The following is a 16,611-nucleotide window of genomic DNA, read 5'->3' on the forward strand; positions in this document are numbered from 1 at the left end:
TAACATTAGGAAATGTGATGTAAGCTGTGCCCAGTTTTTGCTGCAGGATGACATTCCACTTAATGTTCAGAGGCAGCTCTGAGTTTTATTTGTGGAATAAAGGTGTCATTGGCTAGGTGAACTCTATTGGGTAAAAACAACAACTGCCGATGCTGGAAACCAGATTTTGGATTAGTGGTGCTGGAAGAGCACAGCAGTTCAGGCAGCATCCGAGGAGGTGAACATCCATTTGTCCATACTCCCCTCTCGGTGGTGAGCTGCTGCCTTGAACTGGTGCAGTTTTTGGGTGTAATAATGCTGTTAGGAAAAGAGTTCCAGAACTTTGACTGAACTGCACTTTTTTTCCTCCAGTCAGGACCTTAAGAACTTGCTGGTAAAGGTGTTCCCATGGATCTTCTGCCCTTGAACTTCAGATAGTTGCACTTTTGTAAGGTGCTGTTAAAGGAATCTTGATGAGTTGATGTAGTGCATTTTGAAGATGGCACACATGACCACTGTCAGTGGTGGAGGGATTGAAAGTTTGAAGATAGTGGTTTTGAATTATTCAACTGGACTGCTTTTGTCCTGAATGATATCTAGCTTGTGCTGTTGGGGCTATACTCATTAGACAAGTCGAGCTTGTTCCATTTGCTCCTGTCTTGTGCCTTTTTGTAGATGTTAGACAGTTATGGAGAAATAGGAAGTGAGTTGCAAGGTGTACAAAGTCAAGAACTGTCCAAAACCATAGTTATGTCAGATCCAGGAATTAGCAACAACTGGATTGCACAGGGTCCTGAGTAAGTTGGGCCGTCATTTACTTTGCAAGCTGCTGAAGCTTACTAGCTGTATAGGAAAAGGCAAGCTAATTTAAATTTCTTACAATGAAACAGCTATGTATTGCTTGTTTGATCTACCTGCCATAGCTCTGGTCTAAATTCCCTGTTGCTCAGTTTGTGACTACTTCGAGAAATATAAGGAACAACTTGTATTTATCACATGTTGAATGGTTTGAAGTGCTTTGCAGCCAATAGCTTCATCTTGAAATGGAGTAGTTAGTGAATCGTGACTAAGTAAATTTAAGACCAGGAAGGTTTAGTCTGTGTGACCTGTCATATGTGGGAAGTCATGGATCACAGCAGCATCCTAGATGACATGTGCAGAAAGGGCTTAACTTTAAAAAGGAAATAGGGCGAGTCTAGACCTGCCATGTTCACTTCAGTGAAATGTAGGAGCAACTAGCCCAGAGAACACGGAATATCTAGGAACATCCAAATGTCTATGGATAAACAAAAATACTGGTGGGGAAAAATCGGGGTATTGAGAGAGATTCTAAAACTAATCAAGGGGTAGAGAATGAGTAGGGCCCATGGGGACCTTGATAGGACATAAAGTACTCATTTCCACTTAAAGGGTGATTTAGAAACAGAATTCAGAATGAGGGACTGAACTTGGATCAGGCTACAATGGGAAGTGGGGTGGTTTTGGAGTTTTGGCAAGCTTGAAAATGGACAAATCTCCAAGTCTGGAAGAGTTGTATCCCAGGTTGCTGTGGGAGGTGAGGGAGGAATGCACTGCCTGTGAGGCTAGTAAAGTCAGGAAACCTCTCTTGAGAGTACATGAATGAACACTTGAAATGTCATAACACTTAATGCTGTGTGCCAGGTACTGCCAAGTGAGAGTTGTGTAGATATTCCAGTGCAGACACAATAGGCCAAGCAGCTTAATTTGTACATGTGATGGAGTTATGCAGGAAAATTGCTGTTAGGTTGCCCACAAAGACTCATGAAAATCACCAGGTTACTATCCACCTCTTCAATTGTTTGGTTTTTTTCCCTAGGGTACTGAACAAAGTCCTTTGATTTTGTTTTTGAATAATATGTGGAACTTTGTGGCCACCAGAGAGGCAAACCTGGGTCTTGGTTTAAAATTGCATCTAATCACTTACAGTTCTATTGGTAGAGTACTCCTGTTCAAAACTGAATTCTCAGCTCAAACACTAGCTGAAATAAAGTGCAAGTTCCTTTTTGACCCAATAGTTAAACTCTGATACATTCAGCTGATCTTGGCATCGTTGTATTGGACTGTCTGCCATTCTATGAATATAGGAAGTCCTTATTGACTGGACTTGGTCTAGGTTGCTATCTAGTGACTCCCATTGAACATGCATATGGGAAAGTCTGGTTGCTACAGGCTCCTGATTTCTTTCCTGTGGCTGAACATGTATGAACGCTTTAACTGTACATTACTGGCTGCATGAAATACCTGGGTCCTGCCAGTATCTGCTGAGCCTGAGCACAAGTGTGCTATCAGAGGAGAAATTACCCTACATATGGACTCAGTACTGTTGATGTGGCCATGTGTTATACCTGACATCGACTTCTCCACCTCCCTGATGCTGCCAGGCTTTGTGTTCTTCCAGCTCCTGCTTGTCTACCTTGAGTTCTCTTCCACAATTCCCAAGGGCTTTTAATTTTTTTAAGTCTGTCCAGGGAATTGTGTTCTTCTGCATTCACGGTGGTGAAAATTAGAATGTAATTGCTAAATTTTTAATAAATCTTATTAGATGTACATCTAGTACAAGAATTACATGAGGATACAATTTACTCATTGCTGCTTTTGTTCTCAGACATGAGGATGGATCAGTCCGTTTCTGGGATGCATCTGGTGTGTCACTGAAATCTCTTTATAAACTGACCACAGCAAATATTTTCCAGACAGAGGCAGACCACAATGAAGGGTTTGCACAGTCTGGTGAGGAGGAGTGGCCTCCGTTCCGCAAGGTAATTTTTTATTCGGTTTGATTACAGGTAGCTCCATTTGAATCTGAAAATTTGCTTGTTTCTTGTGCATTGGAAAGTATTAGCTGATGGGAAAATTTAAATTCTGAGCAATTTTCCCATTGCAGTAAAGAACCATATGCTCTGAGGAGACGTGGGTAAAGAGTAACTTTCCATTTCTCAGTGCCCAGTGTTGTGGTTAGGCCTGCTTTGTTAATTGCCATAAATCTTGGGTGGGAAGAAAACTGAACAGAAGTGCAGTTGAATTTGCAAAATGAGGGAGAGGTGGAACCAGCCTGGATAAGTTATTGAAGATTATGGGAATGAGCAAGCAAGTGGAGTCATATTTGATATTTTGAGAAGGTCAGGAGTGGAAAGACCCATGTCCTCTTCAATGCAAGTTGTTCCTGCAAGCCATTTGAGATGATTTGATATACCGCTGACCAGTGGCATTGAGATCTGGATGAGCACCTCCATTAATTTTGTTTAAATTCAGCAGAGTTGTTCAATGGAGTGTATCTGTTATTGCAAAGCATTCTTAACAGTTTAACAATGCAAGGTGCTTGGGCAGGATCACTTGAAAAGTGGCTAATCTTTTGCTTTCTATCAACTTTTTTTAGAAGTAGTTTTTGGTGCACACAATGAAACTAACATCTGAATAATTTGACAAAAAGCATTCTACGGTCACTTGGGAAAAAAAAAATCTGTCCTCGTAAGATTGAGTACAAAAATCATAAATTTCCATGGAAAGCGAAGATCCAAAAGGGCAATAGAGCATGTTATCATTTGGTCCCTGACCTTATAAATAAATTCACTATATTTCTTGTTTTAGTGGTTGTATCTGCCCCCTTACAGGTTGGCTGCTTTGACCCCTACAGTGATGATCCCAGACTAGGAATTCAGAAAATCTCCCTGTGTAAATACAGTAGTCAGCTGGTGGTTGCTGGCACAGCAGGACAGGTAATTATCTAAATCTTCTGTTTTATAGCATACTAACTGGTTGGTTAGTGAGTGTACTCATTGGACTTTTTTTTATTTAATGTTGTGAAATGCATAGTCTTTGGGTTAAAATGATGCCTGAAATTTGAGTCCATTTGATCCCCTTTCATGACCAAGAGTTCTGATGTATCCCCATTTTTGAGCTGACAAATCTGGAGTCACTTGTTCCCCAAACATGAAAATAAAAATCTGGCCACTGTCTAAACTTGAAGATGATTTTTTTTAACTGAGTAATTTAAAATTGCTGAGGTTGCATGTTATAGCTTTCACTTTGGACTGGTATGTACATACAGCTGATAGGCTATAAAATTGTTTGGTTTCAGACATGTCGATTCCTTCTGTCCCAGGGTCACATTGACTTTTAATTTTAAACTGGCTTCTAATGATCCTACTCAAGGTCATGGCGTGACTGTGGTGGGATATTGAATCTGGCTAATTATCAGCACGGAACTTTTTTTCTCTAAAGAGTTTCTCCCTGGGTGGTCTACTTTGTGTCTGAAATTGAGAGCTTGATGCTGATACTGACACTCTCCATTACATATCGAAAGTAGAAGTTTCCAACCTCAAAATACTATGCTGGAAATCGCTCCAGGTCAGGTAATATCCATGGACAGAGAGCAAGCTAACATTTCCATGATATTCCTCTGTGACCAAAATTGTCTGTCTTTAAAAATGTAATTAAGAAATGTTTGTTTTTATTCTCCCAGGTTCTAGTTATGGAATTCAATGATGAAAAGTCTGAACAAAAGATCAGCTTGTCTTCAGTAGACCTTCTTCAGGATCGAGAGGGTTTCACGTGGAAAGGTCATGAGAGGTTGATCCCAAAAAGTGGTCTCGTCAGCTTTGCATCTGGTTTCCAGCCCAGCTTCCTGGTTCAGTGTATTCCACCAGCTGCTGTGACAGCAGTGACTCTGCACACTGAATGGCAGCTTGTGGCATTTGGCACCAGTCATGGTTTTGGTGTCTTTGATTACTACAGACAGCAGGCAGTATTAGCCAGGTTTGTGCTGAGGGTTTTCATGTAAATTGCATTCTTCCTCCTAAATTGACGACATGGTAGTGAACAGAGCAAGGCTGCTTGCTGATGCCTTCATAACTTTGTGTATTCTTCCTTGACAAACGGGGCTGATCATAATGATAAATTGTCTGAGCAGCTTAGTTTTTAATCCCTGGGTTTCCTGGCTTTCTGAAAGCTATCCCCAAAAAAATTGATCGTTGAGTATTTCTTTATGCTGATTTTTAGCTGTAATGCTGCTGTGCTCTTGCTCCCACGCTCCCAAATATGATGACTGTTGGGTTGGAGCTTTTGAAAAACAGCCTGACCAGAGACGAAGGGTTTTCTACGTCAGGCAGTTTTAAATTGTGGTTAATGGATCTGTGACTTAATCTAATTCTGTGTAAATAAGGATGGGCACTGAATGATTTCAACTATTGGACCATGCAGGCCATACATCTTCCTGTTGGCTGAAATGTGTATCCTATAGTACTACCATGCACTCTGTCAACATCTCCTGTATTTGTTGATCTAAGAAATCTCCATTTCCCTCCCCAGTTATTCCATTTGTTCAGCATCAATACAGGAAATTAAATCTCATTGTTCTGTATCCTGGATAAGCCATTTCCTTCCTGTATTTTGTGCTACTTTTCAATCGTGCGAGCTTTATCCTAGATTTGTCAAGTTTTCAGTCCTGCAGATCAGAAACTCAGCAGTTTGATTATATTTATTGGGTTGGCAGGTGCACACTGCATCCGAATGACTCTCTGGCAATGGAGGGCCCACTCTCCCGGGTGAAATCACTGAAAAAGTCGTTACGTCAGTCATTCAGGAGGATACGAAAAAGCAGAGTGTCTGGGAAGAAACGGTTGACTCCTAGCAGCCCTGCCAGCAAGGTACTGCTCAAGGAGGGCAGACAATCGATTGTCTGTTTACTCCATTACCCTGCTGAAAATTCATTTCAACTTGTGTTCCTCCTGTCACTATAGATAGATAGATACTTCATTACAGTGGTGGTGTTCTATTTTTACAACTTGCTGTGATGTCACTTTCAGTGGGAGGGGTGAACTTAGACTACAGTGTTAGAAGCACTTTTTTTTCTTCCTGATGTGTTCACTTGTCCAGTGCTTTTGTACAGTCAATAATGCAATCACACCATGAAAATAGTAATAGGTTTGCACTTTTTTTGAACAGTGTGACTTGTGCAGTATAACATTTAGTCTGCTATAGTACAAGATTTGAATTTTGCTTTGATTAACCAGGTTTCAAACCTCTGGTGTAATGTTACCTTACTCTGCATCAGGCTTTAAACTGGATTTGACTCTTGTATCCAGATGGTTGTCCTACTGCCATTACGAGACTGCGGTTTTAGGAGTTGGTCAGTCCTCTGCTAGATGGAGTGATGCTCAAACAAGATTGTTTGAGAATTTTAGTTTTAAAAATACTTTTTCATAACAATAGGTCCAGGAAGCAAATGCCCAACTTGCTGAGCAGGATTGTCCACGTGAAGTGGAGGTGACTCCAGTACAGAGACGGATAGAGCCACGGTCTGCCGATGATTCTTTATCAGGTGTTGTCCGCTGCCTTTACTTTGCTGACACCTTTTTGCGAGATGGTAAGTGCTGCTTTCAATATCTAACTTTTTAGAGGTGTTTGCATGAGAAGAGCAACTAATCCTGTCTGAAGTCAAATAGATTTATTGAACCAAGTGTCTTCTGCTAAACATAGCCTGTTGGCTAGCCAGTCCTGTTTACATTCAACTGAGGGTATCAACGTTGCCACGACATCCCAGTCAGAATCTCCTTACTGTGTAGGTGAGATTTGCTTAGTGAAGGTCTGAAATTGGTGTGATGAAAGGTGAGGTTTGCATATTGAGTTCTAAAGTTTTGATTTCAAATTTGTGGCCTTTTTGTTTTGAAACATTTGAAGGATTTGAAACATTTCAGTTTTTGATTAAAATTTTAAGTGAGTATATGCTGCTTGGAGTGTTAATGGAATTTTGTTTATACCATGGGCATTTCTCTGGAGAGGGAAGCCATCAAGCATTTAACTTGGAGTTCATGGTGAGTAATTAGTGAAAAAAAATCAAAGCTTTTGGGACTGATTGGAGTCCATACTAAGTATGGGCTCTCCTAAAATGGAAATTGTTCAGAACAGTTAAGGAAAGTAAGTTAGCTCTGAAAATGTATTGTTTGGGAAAATTTCCAGTTCAGGAATGTTTTTGGTTAGAATTGTCAATTATTAAAAGACTGAATCTAAGTCCTTGATTTTTGAGAGAATTCGAGGAACATGTCTTCTCAGCTCACATGACCAGAACTGAAGTTAAAACAAATGTACATATAAGAAAGGAAACTTGTCTGGATTTTGCTCAACTATAGAAGTGGTGACGCTGGGGACTTGGTTTTGTTGTGTTTTGAAGTCTTAATTGTTATGCTTCAGATGAAATAACGAAAAATAAATTATTGTTCAAACCAAATCCACAGCCGTGTATGTTTGTTCCAGTGAAAAGACTTTATGCTTTGAAAAAAAAATTGAACAAGCCAGGTTTCATTCTGGGATCTGATTTTAGAACCATCAGCTGAGATCAGACCTTTGACTTCTGTTTTGCTACCTTGCCTTCTACTTGTCCAGATTCCTAAGTTTGCATGCACTGTATCAGTATTTCAGTAATTAATGAGGAAACAACAATTGCCTGAGTATACATTTTTTTATTGGTAAGAATTAGAAAATGGCTTACATTAACCAACTTTCAAGTAAAACGGTTGCATTCATTATCATTGAATTTCATTCTTTTGGCACTGTTTTATACATTATTCCAGCCTCACTCTGGCAGGCAATAAGTGTCATAGGAATTTTTGACATTAGCCAGATAGGGGTCAATGGCATACTGGTGCTGGTTTGTCCTTGCTCAATTTGAGGTCTCTGCCTGTTTAGTTTCTTCAGACTGAAGCTCATACAGCTGTCACGTTACACCTGCCACTCTGTAGTGCGGAGTAATACTTTTGGGTTTCTTTTAGCCACACACCATGGTCCAACGATGTGGGCAGGAACTAATGCTGGGTCGGTTTATGCTTATGCTCTGGAGGTTCCATCCAGAGAGAAGTGGATGGAAAAATCTGCAGAGGCAGTATTGGGTAAGATTCTTTCCATTGTGCACTCATGCATACTGTTGTTCTTGTGTGTTTTGTTTCTAAAGTAACCTTTTTCTCCCATCCTAGCGCTGTTACTATGACAAAAGTATTTTGGTTTTGGAAGCCACAGTGAATTTGCTTTCACTACTGATTTGAGGCAATTCATTTCAGGTTACTACAACTTGCTGTAATTTTTGTCATGTTCACTTTTTTTTGCCAAATGCTTTGTTTCCTTCTTGCCAAATTGTCACCAAGAGCTGTCACTCAACACTTACTGTACAAAAATCACTCAAACTTGAATACCTCTCCTATAACTTATGCTGTTTTGAACAATCTGTTTTAAAAAGAGAATAACTTTCTAGTTTCTCTAGTCTCCTAATATAGTTGATTTTTTAAAAAAAAAACTCGAACTATTAGCATAAAATCCTTTTGCACCGTCAAGTTAACAGCTGTCCCCTCCCCAGCGTGTCACATTGGACATATCACTCCACTCAGTTATGATCTAACTATTTTACAATTCCTGACTGCCCAGATTTAAAGGTTTTTGCGAAGTAGCCACCTGAACCTGTTAGTTATTGAAAGCTTTGTGTACATGCCATTGTTTTTCCCTGAAATGAAATGCACTAAGAATTGAACATTCTTTCTTCTTTATCATATCTGTCCTATTTCATCAGTCTATGAACATCCTTCTAGTCTATTAGTAGCCTTTTTATTCAGTCCATTGGCGATTGATATAATGTGCAGCCTTTGAAATTATCCTGTGTACACAAGTCATGAATTTAATTGTATATTTGAGGAATTTTTTTTAATACTGACCCTTGAGATACCAATTGTACTTCCCTCTAGTTTGAAAATATAATTCATAAATGAACTATTTGACAGCTATTTTGGATTTACATTGCTCTTGTCCCTTGAATTTCATGGGCTTTAGCTTTACCAGCAAATCTTTTTTGTGGTGTTTTGTGTAATGGTATTTGAAAGTCCATTTGTTCATCAGCTTTAACTACTATCTGCATTAGCTCAATCAAACATGATTTGTCTTTAAATCTGATTTAAAGTCCTATTCCCTGTTTTTTTTTTTACCTAGTTGTAATCATCTACAGCATCTCCAGGAGCCTGTTCAGCCCGTTGCGTTTGTACACTCCCTCTGGAGAGCAATCCCTTCAGTTCTGCTACTTTGCTCAATCCCTAAATCCTGCAAAATTTTTATTTCCTTTTGGTGTCTATTGAATTTACTGTATCTTTGTTTCTGCTCCTACCACCCTCTTCGGCAGCAATTTCCAATTCATCTCTTAAATTATTAGAGAGAATGTGTCCTCTGGGAATGGATTTGGATTGAAATGAGCATATCCTAAGTTGTAATTCTGTCGATTTTCCTAATTGCAGAGTGAAACTTGCAGATTGAGCATTAAAGTACATTGCAATGATAAAATGTAGCTTTAGTACCTACTTTATCATTGGAATGACACCTGTTTAAGGTGTTGCTGCAAGTAGGGACTGTGCCAGTGTTTCTTCCTAATAGTGCCACCCTCTTAGCTATGGTGGACTGGAGACTAAAATGATGGTGGTGAGAAAGGAAAACTGGAAATAAGTATCATGTGTTCCTTTTCTTTTTGAATATGTAACTTGTTAGGGACTGAGGGATAAGAATTGCATAATGATTTGAGGGTACTGTCTCAGATGAGTAGTCAAGATCAGAATTTGCTTGAAGGAACTAATGTTTGTGCAAATCACTACGTAAAGAACATGCTTTCTCCCCTTGGGACTGATGGCTTAGTACCTAACACTTGATTTAAAGTGCAAGGAATTGAAACATTTACTAAGATTAGATTCCTTAGTGTGGAAACAGGCCCTTTGGCCCAACAAGTCCATACCGACCCTCCGACCAGTAACCCACCCAGACCCATTTCCCTCTGACTAATGCACCTAACACTCTGGGCAATTTATTATGGCCAATTCACCTGACCTGCACATCTTTGAACTGTGGGATGAAACCAGAGCACCTGGAGGAAACCCACGCAGACACTGTGCAAACTTCACACAGTTGTCTGAGGCTGGAATTGAATCTGGGACCCTGGTGCTGAGGCAGCAGTGCTAACCACGGAGCCACCATGTTGCTTGTCCTTAAGTAGCAAGTTAAAGGTTGAAGAAGGGCAATGGTTAAACTTGATTGTATGGGTAAGTTATGATGGGAGGATTTGAGGAGGCTGGGGTTCTACATAAAGACAAAACAAATAATTATTAGGAGTTCCCCACATAGCTCCTTGAGCCTGCTTTGCCATTCAGTAAGACAGTGCCTGATGTGATTGTGGCCTTAACTCTACCATCTGAATTCTTCCCAGTACTGTTCTCTCTCAAAACAATCAAGAATCTGTCTGTCTCAATCTTGAATATATTCAATGACTCCATCTCTCTAACCCTGTAGGGTAGAGAATTCCAAAGGTTTGCATCCTGCAGACTGAAATTACTTCTCTGGGCCTGCCTTGATGGATGACTCCATATGTGCAAGATAGGAGCAGGAGCTGTTCAATAAGATATTGGCTGATCTGCCTCAGACCTCCATTCCTGCTTCATGCCAGTTCCTCCTAGCATTCCACTTTAAAATATAATAAAGATTTATCAACCTGCCCTTTAATACTTTGTCTAGTCTTCACAACACTTTCTGGGTTAGAGCATTCCAAACATTCTGAACCCTTGAAGTAAAAGTTTCTGTTCTGAAGGCCATGTCCACCACTAGTGGAAATATTTTCTTGACATTTACGGTGTCAAGCCCTTCAATATTGTGGATTTTAATAAGATCTCCTTTTTTACTCAACCCATTTAGCTGTTCTTTATAAATCAACCCTTCATCCCAGGAATCTTTTGAATTGCCTCTGATGCCAATGTATCCTTTTTTAAATTTCAAAACCAAAATAGCGCACAGGTACTCTAGGTAAGATCTCACCAAAACCTGTACAATTGTAGCATGACTTCCCTATTTTTAACTGCACCCCTGTAATGACTCACATTCCATTTGCTGCCATAATTACTTGCTGCACCTGCAAGCTAGCTTCACTGAAGTATAGAAACCCCACTGGGCAGAAGTGTTGAGTCTGCACAGACTCTGCAAATTGTATTGCATACTATAATCCCCAAAGCCCTACATGACCATAGTGTACCTACCTCACCTGCATAACCCTGAACACTAGGGTGATTTTAGGGCACCTGCCTGAAATTTCGATTTTTTTTTTCATCCTCTGGCCTGACCTATGCATTTCCAGCACTACACTTGTCTTGATTTTAAGCATGGCCAATCCATCTAACCTGTACATCTTTGCAATCGGGAGGCAGTCCTTTCAGATGCAGGGGAACATGCGAGCTCCACGTAGTCAGTCGAAAATCAACCCCCTATACCTGGTACTGAGGCAGCAGTGCTAACTATGCTGCCCAGATCCTTCTGCACTGCACTTTATTTGGGTGCAGAAGAGAAGTGCTTTTTTAAGCTCCTGATATTAAGGTTTTTAAAACAAGGTTGATTTGGGGCCCAGCTTAATAGAAAGTGACCTCAAGAAAACTAAATTAAATGATTGGTAATGGCTGTTAATGAGTACTATAGATCAAATTTTAGACTGAAGGTAAATAGGAGAAATATTTTATGACAAAGACCAGTTGGAAAATATTAGAATTCAGAATGAAGTGAATACTGTGCAGATGCAGGGTGACGCGGTATGTTCTACCGGCTTGATGTGGGAGCTGATAGATATTCCATTGTGGTTTACAGTGACCACATCTGTAGTAAGTATTTGCTTATTTGAGGAACTTGAGCTCTGTTAATGAGTAGGCGTCTGAGCTTCCTCCGTTGCAACATGTCAGAGGAATAGAATTACCCAGACATTGTGTTTTGGGAGGCAGTCACACTCCTAAATTAACTACTTTGAATTTGGTCACGATGGGGATGTGAGTACAAGTGATGCTGGGATCCAGGAGGTAATGTTGAAGGAACCCTCTGCCTTGAGCTTGCCAAATCTAGTTGTAATCAGGGATAGTATAGTTGGGAATAGATAGTTAAGTGTGGCCAATCTCGAGAGTCATGAAGGTTGTGTTGCTGTCTATTGCCTGGGTTCATCTGGGCTGCAGAAGAACTTGCAGTGGGAGGGAAAGTGTTACTGTGGTCTGCGTAGTTACCAGCAATATAGGCAAAAAGAGGAAGTCTTCTTCTGAGGGAACATAAGCAGCTAGGGCCTAAATTGGCACAACCATAAAGGTGGTAACCTCTGAATTACTACGGAGCTAATTGGTACAGGATCAAAAAGATGGAGGTGGATGCATGGATTGGTGGGGGAGAAACAGATTTAAATTCATGAGACAATGGTACCAGTACTGGGGAAAGTTTTTGTTCTGATGTGAAGGGCTCCACTTGAATCACACCAGGAGCAGTGTCCTGGTGAACAGCATAACTAGGGCTGTGGGTAGGTCTTTTCAACAGTGGGAGGGTAGGTTTAATTATATGAAAAACTAGAAAAAATTAAAGGGGAGGAGTTTCCAGAATAAGTAGTAGGACAAAGTATAGAAAGGGTCAATCAAATTTCAGGCACAGCAAGTCAAGGGGATGGTCAATATAGGACTGAAGATGTGATTAAATGCATGCAGGTAAATGAGCTTGTAACATTGAATTTGACGGGTACAATATGATTATCAACTGGGAGAAAGTGAGGACTGGAGATCAAAGCATGTTGCTGGAAAAGCAGCCGGTCAGGCAGCATCAGAGGAGCAGGAGTGTTGATGGAGGGGTGGGGGAGCTGAAGGGGTGGGGCCATGCGTGAAGGTAGCTGGGAATGCAATAGTAGTGAAGGTGGGGTGTGATAGGTTGAGTGCAGGGTGGAGCAGATAGGTGGGAAGGAAGATGGACAGTTCAAGGGGGCAGTGCTGGTATTGAGACTGGCTCTAATGCAACGAGATGTATGACAGCTTCCAAGAGATTGATTGTTAGGGGATTCTGTAGTCAGAGGTACAGACAGATGTTTGTGGCCAGCAGAGAGAAAGCTGAATGTGTTATTTCCCTGGTGCCAGGATCAAGGATGTCTGAGGGTGCACAATGCTCTCATGGGGGAGAGGGGCCAGTAAGAGGTCATTGTCCACATTGGAACCAAAGATATAGGAAGGGAAAAGGTTGAGATTCTGAAGGGAGATTAGAGTTAGGCAGAAATTTAAAAAGGAGATCCTCAAGGGTAGTAATATCTGCACTACTCCCAGTGCTACAAGCTATTAGAGGCAGGAATAGGAGGATGGAGCAGATGAATGCATGGCTCAGGAGCTGGTGTATGGGAGAAGGATTCACATGTTTGGACCATTTGGAATCTCTTTTGGGGTAGAAGTGACCTCTACAAGGAGGATGGATTGCACCTAAAATTGGAAGGGGACTAATATACTGAACTGCTTGGGAGGATTTAAACTAGTAAAGGGGGGAGAACCCAGGGAAATAGAGGAAAGAGATCGATCTGAGACTGGTACAGTTGAGAACAAAAGTGAGTCAAACAGTCAGGGCAGGCAGGGACAAGGCAGGATTAATAAACTAAACTGCATTTATTTCAGTGCAAAGGGCCTAACAGGGAAGGCAGATGAACTCAGCATGGTTAGGAGCATAGGACTAGGATATCAAAGCAATTACAGAAACATGGCTCAGGGATGGGCAGGACTGGCAGCTTAATGTTCCAGAATACAGGAAGGATAGAAAGGGAAGCAAGAGAGGAGGAGGAATGGCCTTTTTGATAAGGGATAGCAGTACAGCTGTGCTGAGGGAAGATATTCCTGGAAATACAACCAGGGAAGTTATTTGGGTGGAACTGAGAAATAAGAAAGAGATAATCACCTTATTGGGATTGTATTATAGACCCCCTAATTGTCTGAGGGAAATTGAGAAATAAACTTGCAAGGAGATCTCTGCTATCTGTAAAAATAATAGGGTAGTTAACTTTTCAAACATCGACTGGGACTGCCATAGTGTTAAAGGTTTAGATGGAGAGGAATTTCGTAAGTGTGTACAAGACAATCTTCTGATTCAGTATGTGGATGTACCTACTAGAGAAGGTGCAAAACTTGACCTACTCTTGGGAAATAAGGCAGAGCAGGTGACTGAGGTGTCAGTGGGGGAGCACTTTGGAGCCAGCGACCATAATTCTATTTGTTTTAAAATAAGTCTGGTCTATCCCTTTCCATCACTAAAAGTTGATGCTCTAAAATTATTGAAAGGCCAATTTTGACAGTATTAGGCAAGAATGTTTGAAAGCTGATTGGAGGCAGATGTTTGCAAGTAAAGGGACAGCTGGAAAATGGGAAGCCTTCAGAAATGAGCAGAATCCAGAGAAAGTATATTTCTGTCTGGGTGATAGGGAAGGCTAGTAGGCATAGGGAATGCTGGATGACTAAAGAAATTGAGGGTTTGGTTAAAGAAAGGAAGCATATGTCAGGTATAGACAGGATAGATCGAGTGAATCCTTAGAGTGTAAAGGAAGTAGGAGTATACTTACAAGGGAAATCAGGAGGGCAAAACGGTGACTGAGATAGCTTTGACAAATAGAATTAAGGAGAATCCAAAGTGTTTTTACAACATATTAAGGACAAATGGGTAACTAGGGAGAGAATAGGGCCCCTCAAAGATCAGCAAGGCGGCGTTTGTGTGGAGCCACAGAAAATGGGGGAGATGCTAAATGAATATTTTGCATCTGTATTTCCTGTGGAAAAGGATATGGAAGATATAGACTGTAGGGAAATAGATGGTGACATCTTGCAAAATGTCCAGATTAGAGGAGGAAGTGCTAGATGTCTTAACAATTAAAGGTGCATAAATCCCCAGGACCTGATCAGGTATATCAAGGAACTCTGGGAAGCTAGAAAAGTGATTTGTTGGGCCTCTTGCTGAGATATTTGTACCATTGATTGTCACAGGTGAGGTGCTGGAAGACTGGAGGTTGGTAAAGGTGCCACTGTTTAAGAAGAGCGGTAAAGACAAGCCAGGGAACTATTGACTGGTGAGCCCGACCTCCGTGGTGGGCAAGTTGTTGGAGGGAATCCTGAGGGACAGGATGTACATGTACTTGGAAAGGCAAGGACTGATTCGGGATAGTCAACATGGCTTTGTGCGTGGGAAATCATGTCTCTCAAACTTGATTGTTACTGCTTCAAAAAAAAACTGAGGATTGAGGGCAGAGCAGTAGATGTGTTCAACAAAATTCCCCATGGGAGATTGATTGGTAAGGTTAGATCTCGTGGAATACAGGTGAGAACTAGCCAATTGGATACACAACTGGCTCAAAGGTAGAAGATGGAGGGTGGTGGTGGAGTGTTTTTCAGACTGGAGGCCTGTGACCAATGGAGTGCCACAAGGATTGGTGCTGGGTCCTCTAATTGTTATTTACATAAATGATTTGGATGCAAGCATAAGAGGTACAGTTAGTAAATTTGCAGATGACACCAAAATTGGAGGTGTAGTGGACAGCAAAGAGGGTTACCTAGATTACAACAGGATCTGGACCAGATGGGCTAATGGGCTGAGTAGTAGCAGATGGAGTTTAATTTGGATAAATGTGAGGTGCTGCATTTTGGGAAAGTAAATCTTAGCAGGATTTTTATGTAATGGTAAAGGTCCTAGGGAGTGCTGCTGAACAGAGACCTTGGAGTGCTGGTACATAGCTCCTTGAAAGTGGAGTTGCAGGTAGATAAGATAGTGAAGGTTTTGGTATACTTTATTGGTCAGAGTATTGAGTACAGGAGTTGAGGTCATGTTGCGGTTGTACAGGACATTGGTTTGGCTACTGTTGGAATATTGCGTGCAGTTCTGGTCTCCTTCCTATCGGAAAGATGTTGTGAAACTTGAAAGGGTTCAGAAGGATGTTGCCAGGGTTGGATTTGAGCAATAGGGAGAGGCTGAACAAGTTGAGTCTGTTTTTCCCTGGAGTGTCAGAGGCTGAGAGGTGACCTTTATAGAAGTTTACAAAATAGAGGGGCATGGATAGGATAAATAGACAAAGTCCTTTCCCTGGGGTGGGGGAGTCCAGAACTAGAGGGCATAAGTTTAGGCGAGAAGGGAAAGATATGAAAGAGACCTAAGGGGCAACCTTTTCATGCAGAGGGTGGTGCGTGTATGGAATGAGCTGCCAGAGGAAGTGGTGGAGGCTGGTACAATTGCAACATTTGAGGCATTTGGATGGTTATATGAATAGGAAGGGTTGGAGGGATATGGGCCGGGTGATGGCAGGCAGGACTAGATTGGGTTGGGATATCTGGTTGGCATGGACAAGTTGGACTGAAGGGTCTGTTTCCAAGCTGTAAATCTGATTTGAAGTTGGAGAGTTGGAACTAGAAGGTAGGGGGAGAGGAGATAAGGAAACTGGTGAAATTGGCCTTGATCCAGTGTGTTTGCAGGGTCCCAAGGTTGAAGATGAGGCATTCTTCTTCCAGGTGGCTAGAGTTTGGCAGTGGAGGAGGCCCAGTACTTGCAGGCCCTTGGCAGAGGGGGAGTGACAAGTAAGGTGGAGAGTTGGTGGGGATCATGGATCTAAAAGGGAGTTGTTGACGGAATGATCTCTGCAGAACGCAGATAGGGGTGGAGAGGGAAATGTCTCTGGGGTCCAAGTGGCAGAGGATGGTGCGTTGTACCTGGAGGTTGGTGGGGTGGAAGGGAGGGGGGTGCGTGGTTTCTGGAAGTCATTTTTGTCTCACTTGTATTCACTATACTATGGTCCAACTCTAGAAT

The 16,611-nt window shown here is 41.5% G+C and overlaps 1 protein-coding gene across 3 annotated transcripts in view; it reads left to right on the forward strand.

Moving 5' to 3' along the window:
* Positions 1-16,611, forward strand: part of llgl1 (LLGL scribble cell polarity complex component 1) — a 118,354-nt gene that overhangs the window by 84,856 nt on the left and 16,887 nt on the right. For all 3 annotated transcript variants that reach the window (XM_060840710.1, XM_060840708.1, XM_060840709.1), the window contains 6 exons: positions 2,606-2,759; positions 3,612-3,716; positions 4,463-4,755; positions 5,492-5,645; positions 6,211-6,364; positions 7,767-7,883. In XM_060840710.1, coding sequence (XP_060696693.1) covers positions 2,606-2,759; positions 3,612-3,716; positions 4,463-4,755; positions 5,492-5,645; positions 6,211-6,364; positions 7,767-7,883 — 977 coding nt within the window. The remainder of the gene's footprint in view (positions 1-2,605; positions 2,760-3,611; positions 3,717-4,462; positions 4,756-5,491; positions 5,646-6,210; positions 6,365-7,766; positions 7,884-16,611) is intronic.

The sequence above is a fragment of the Hemiscyllium ocellatum genome, chromosome 20 (assembly GCF_020745735.1).
Source record: "Hemiscyllium ocellatum isolate sHemOce1 chromosome 20, sHemOce1.pat.X.cur, whole genome shotgun sequence".
NCBI classification, from domain to species: Eukaryota; Metazoa; Chordata; class Chondrichthyes; order Orectolobiformes; family Hemiscylliidae; genus Hemiscyllium; species Hemiscyllium ocellatum.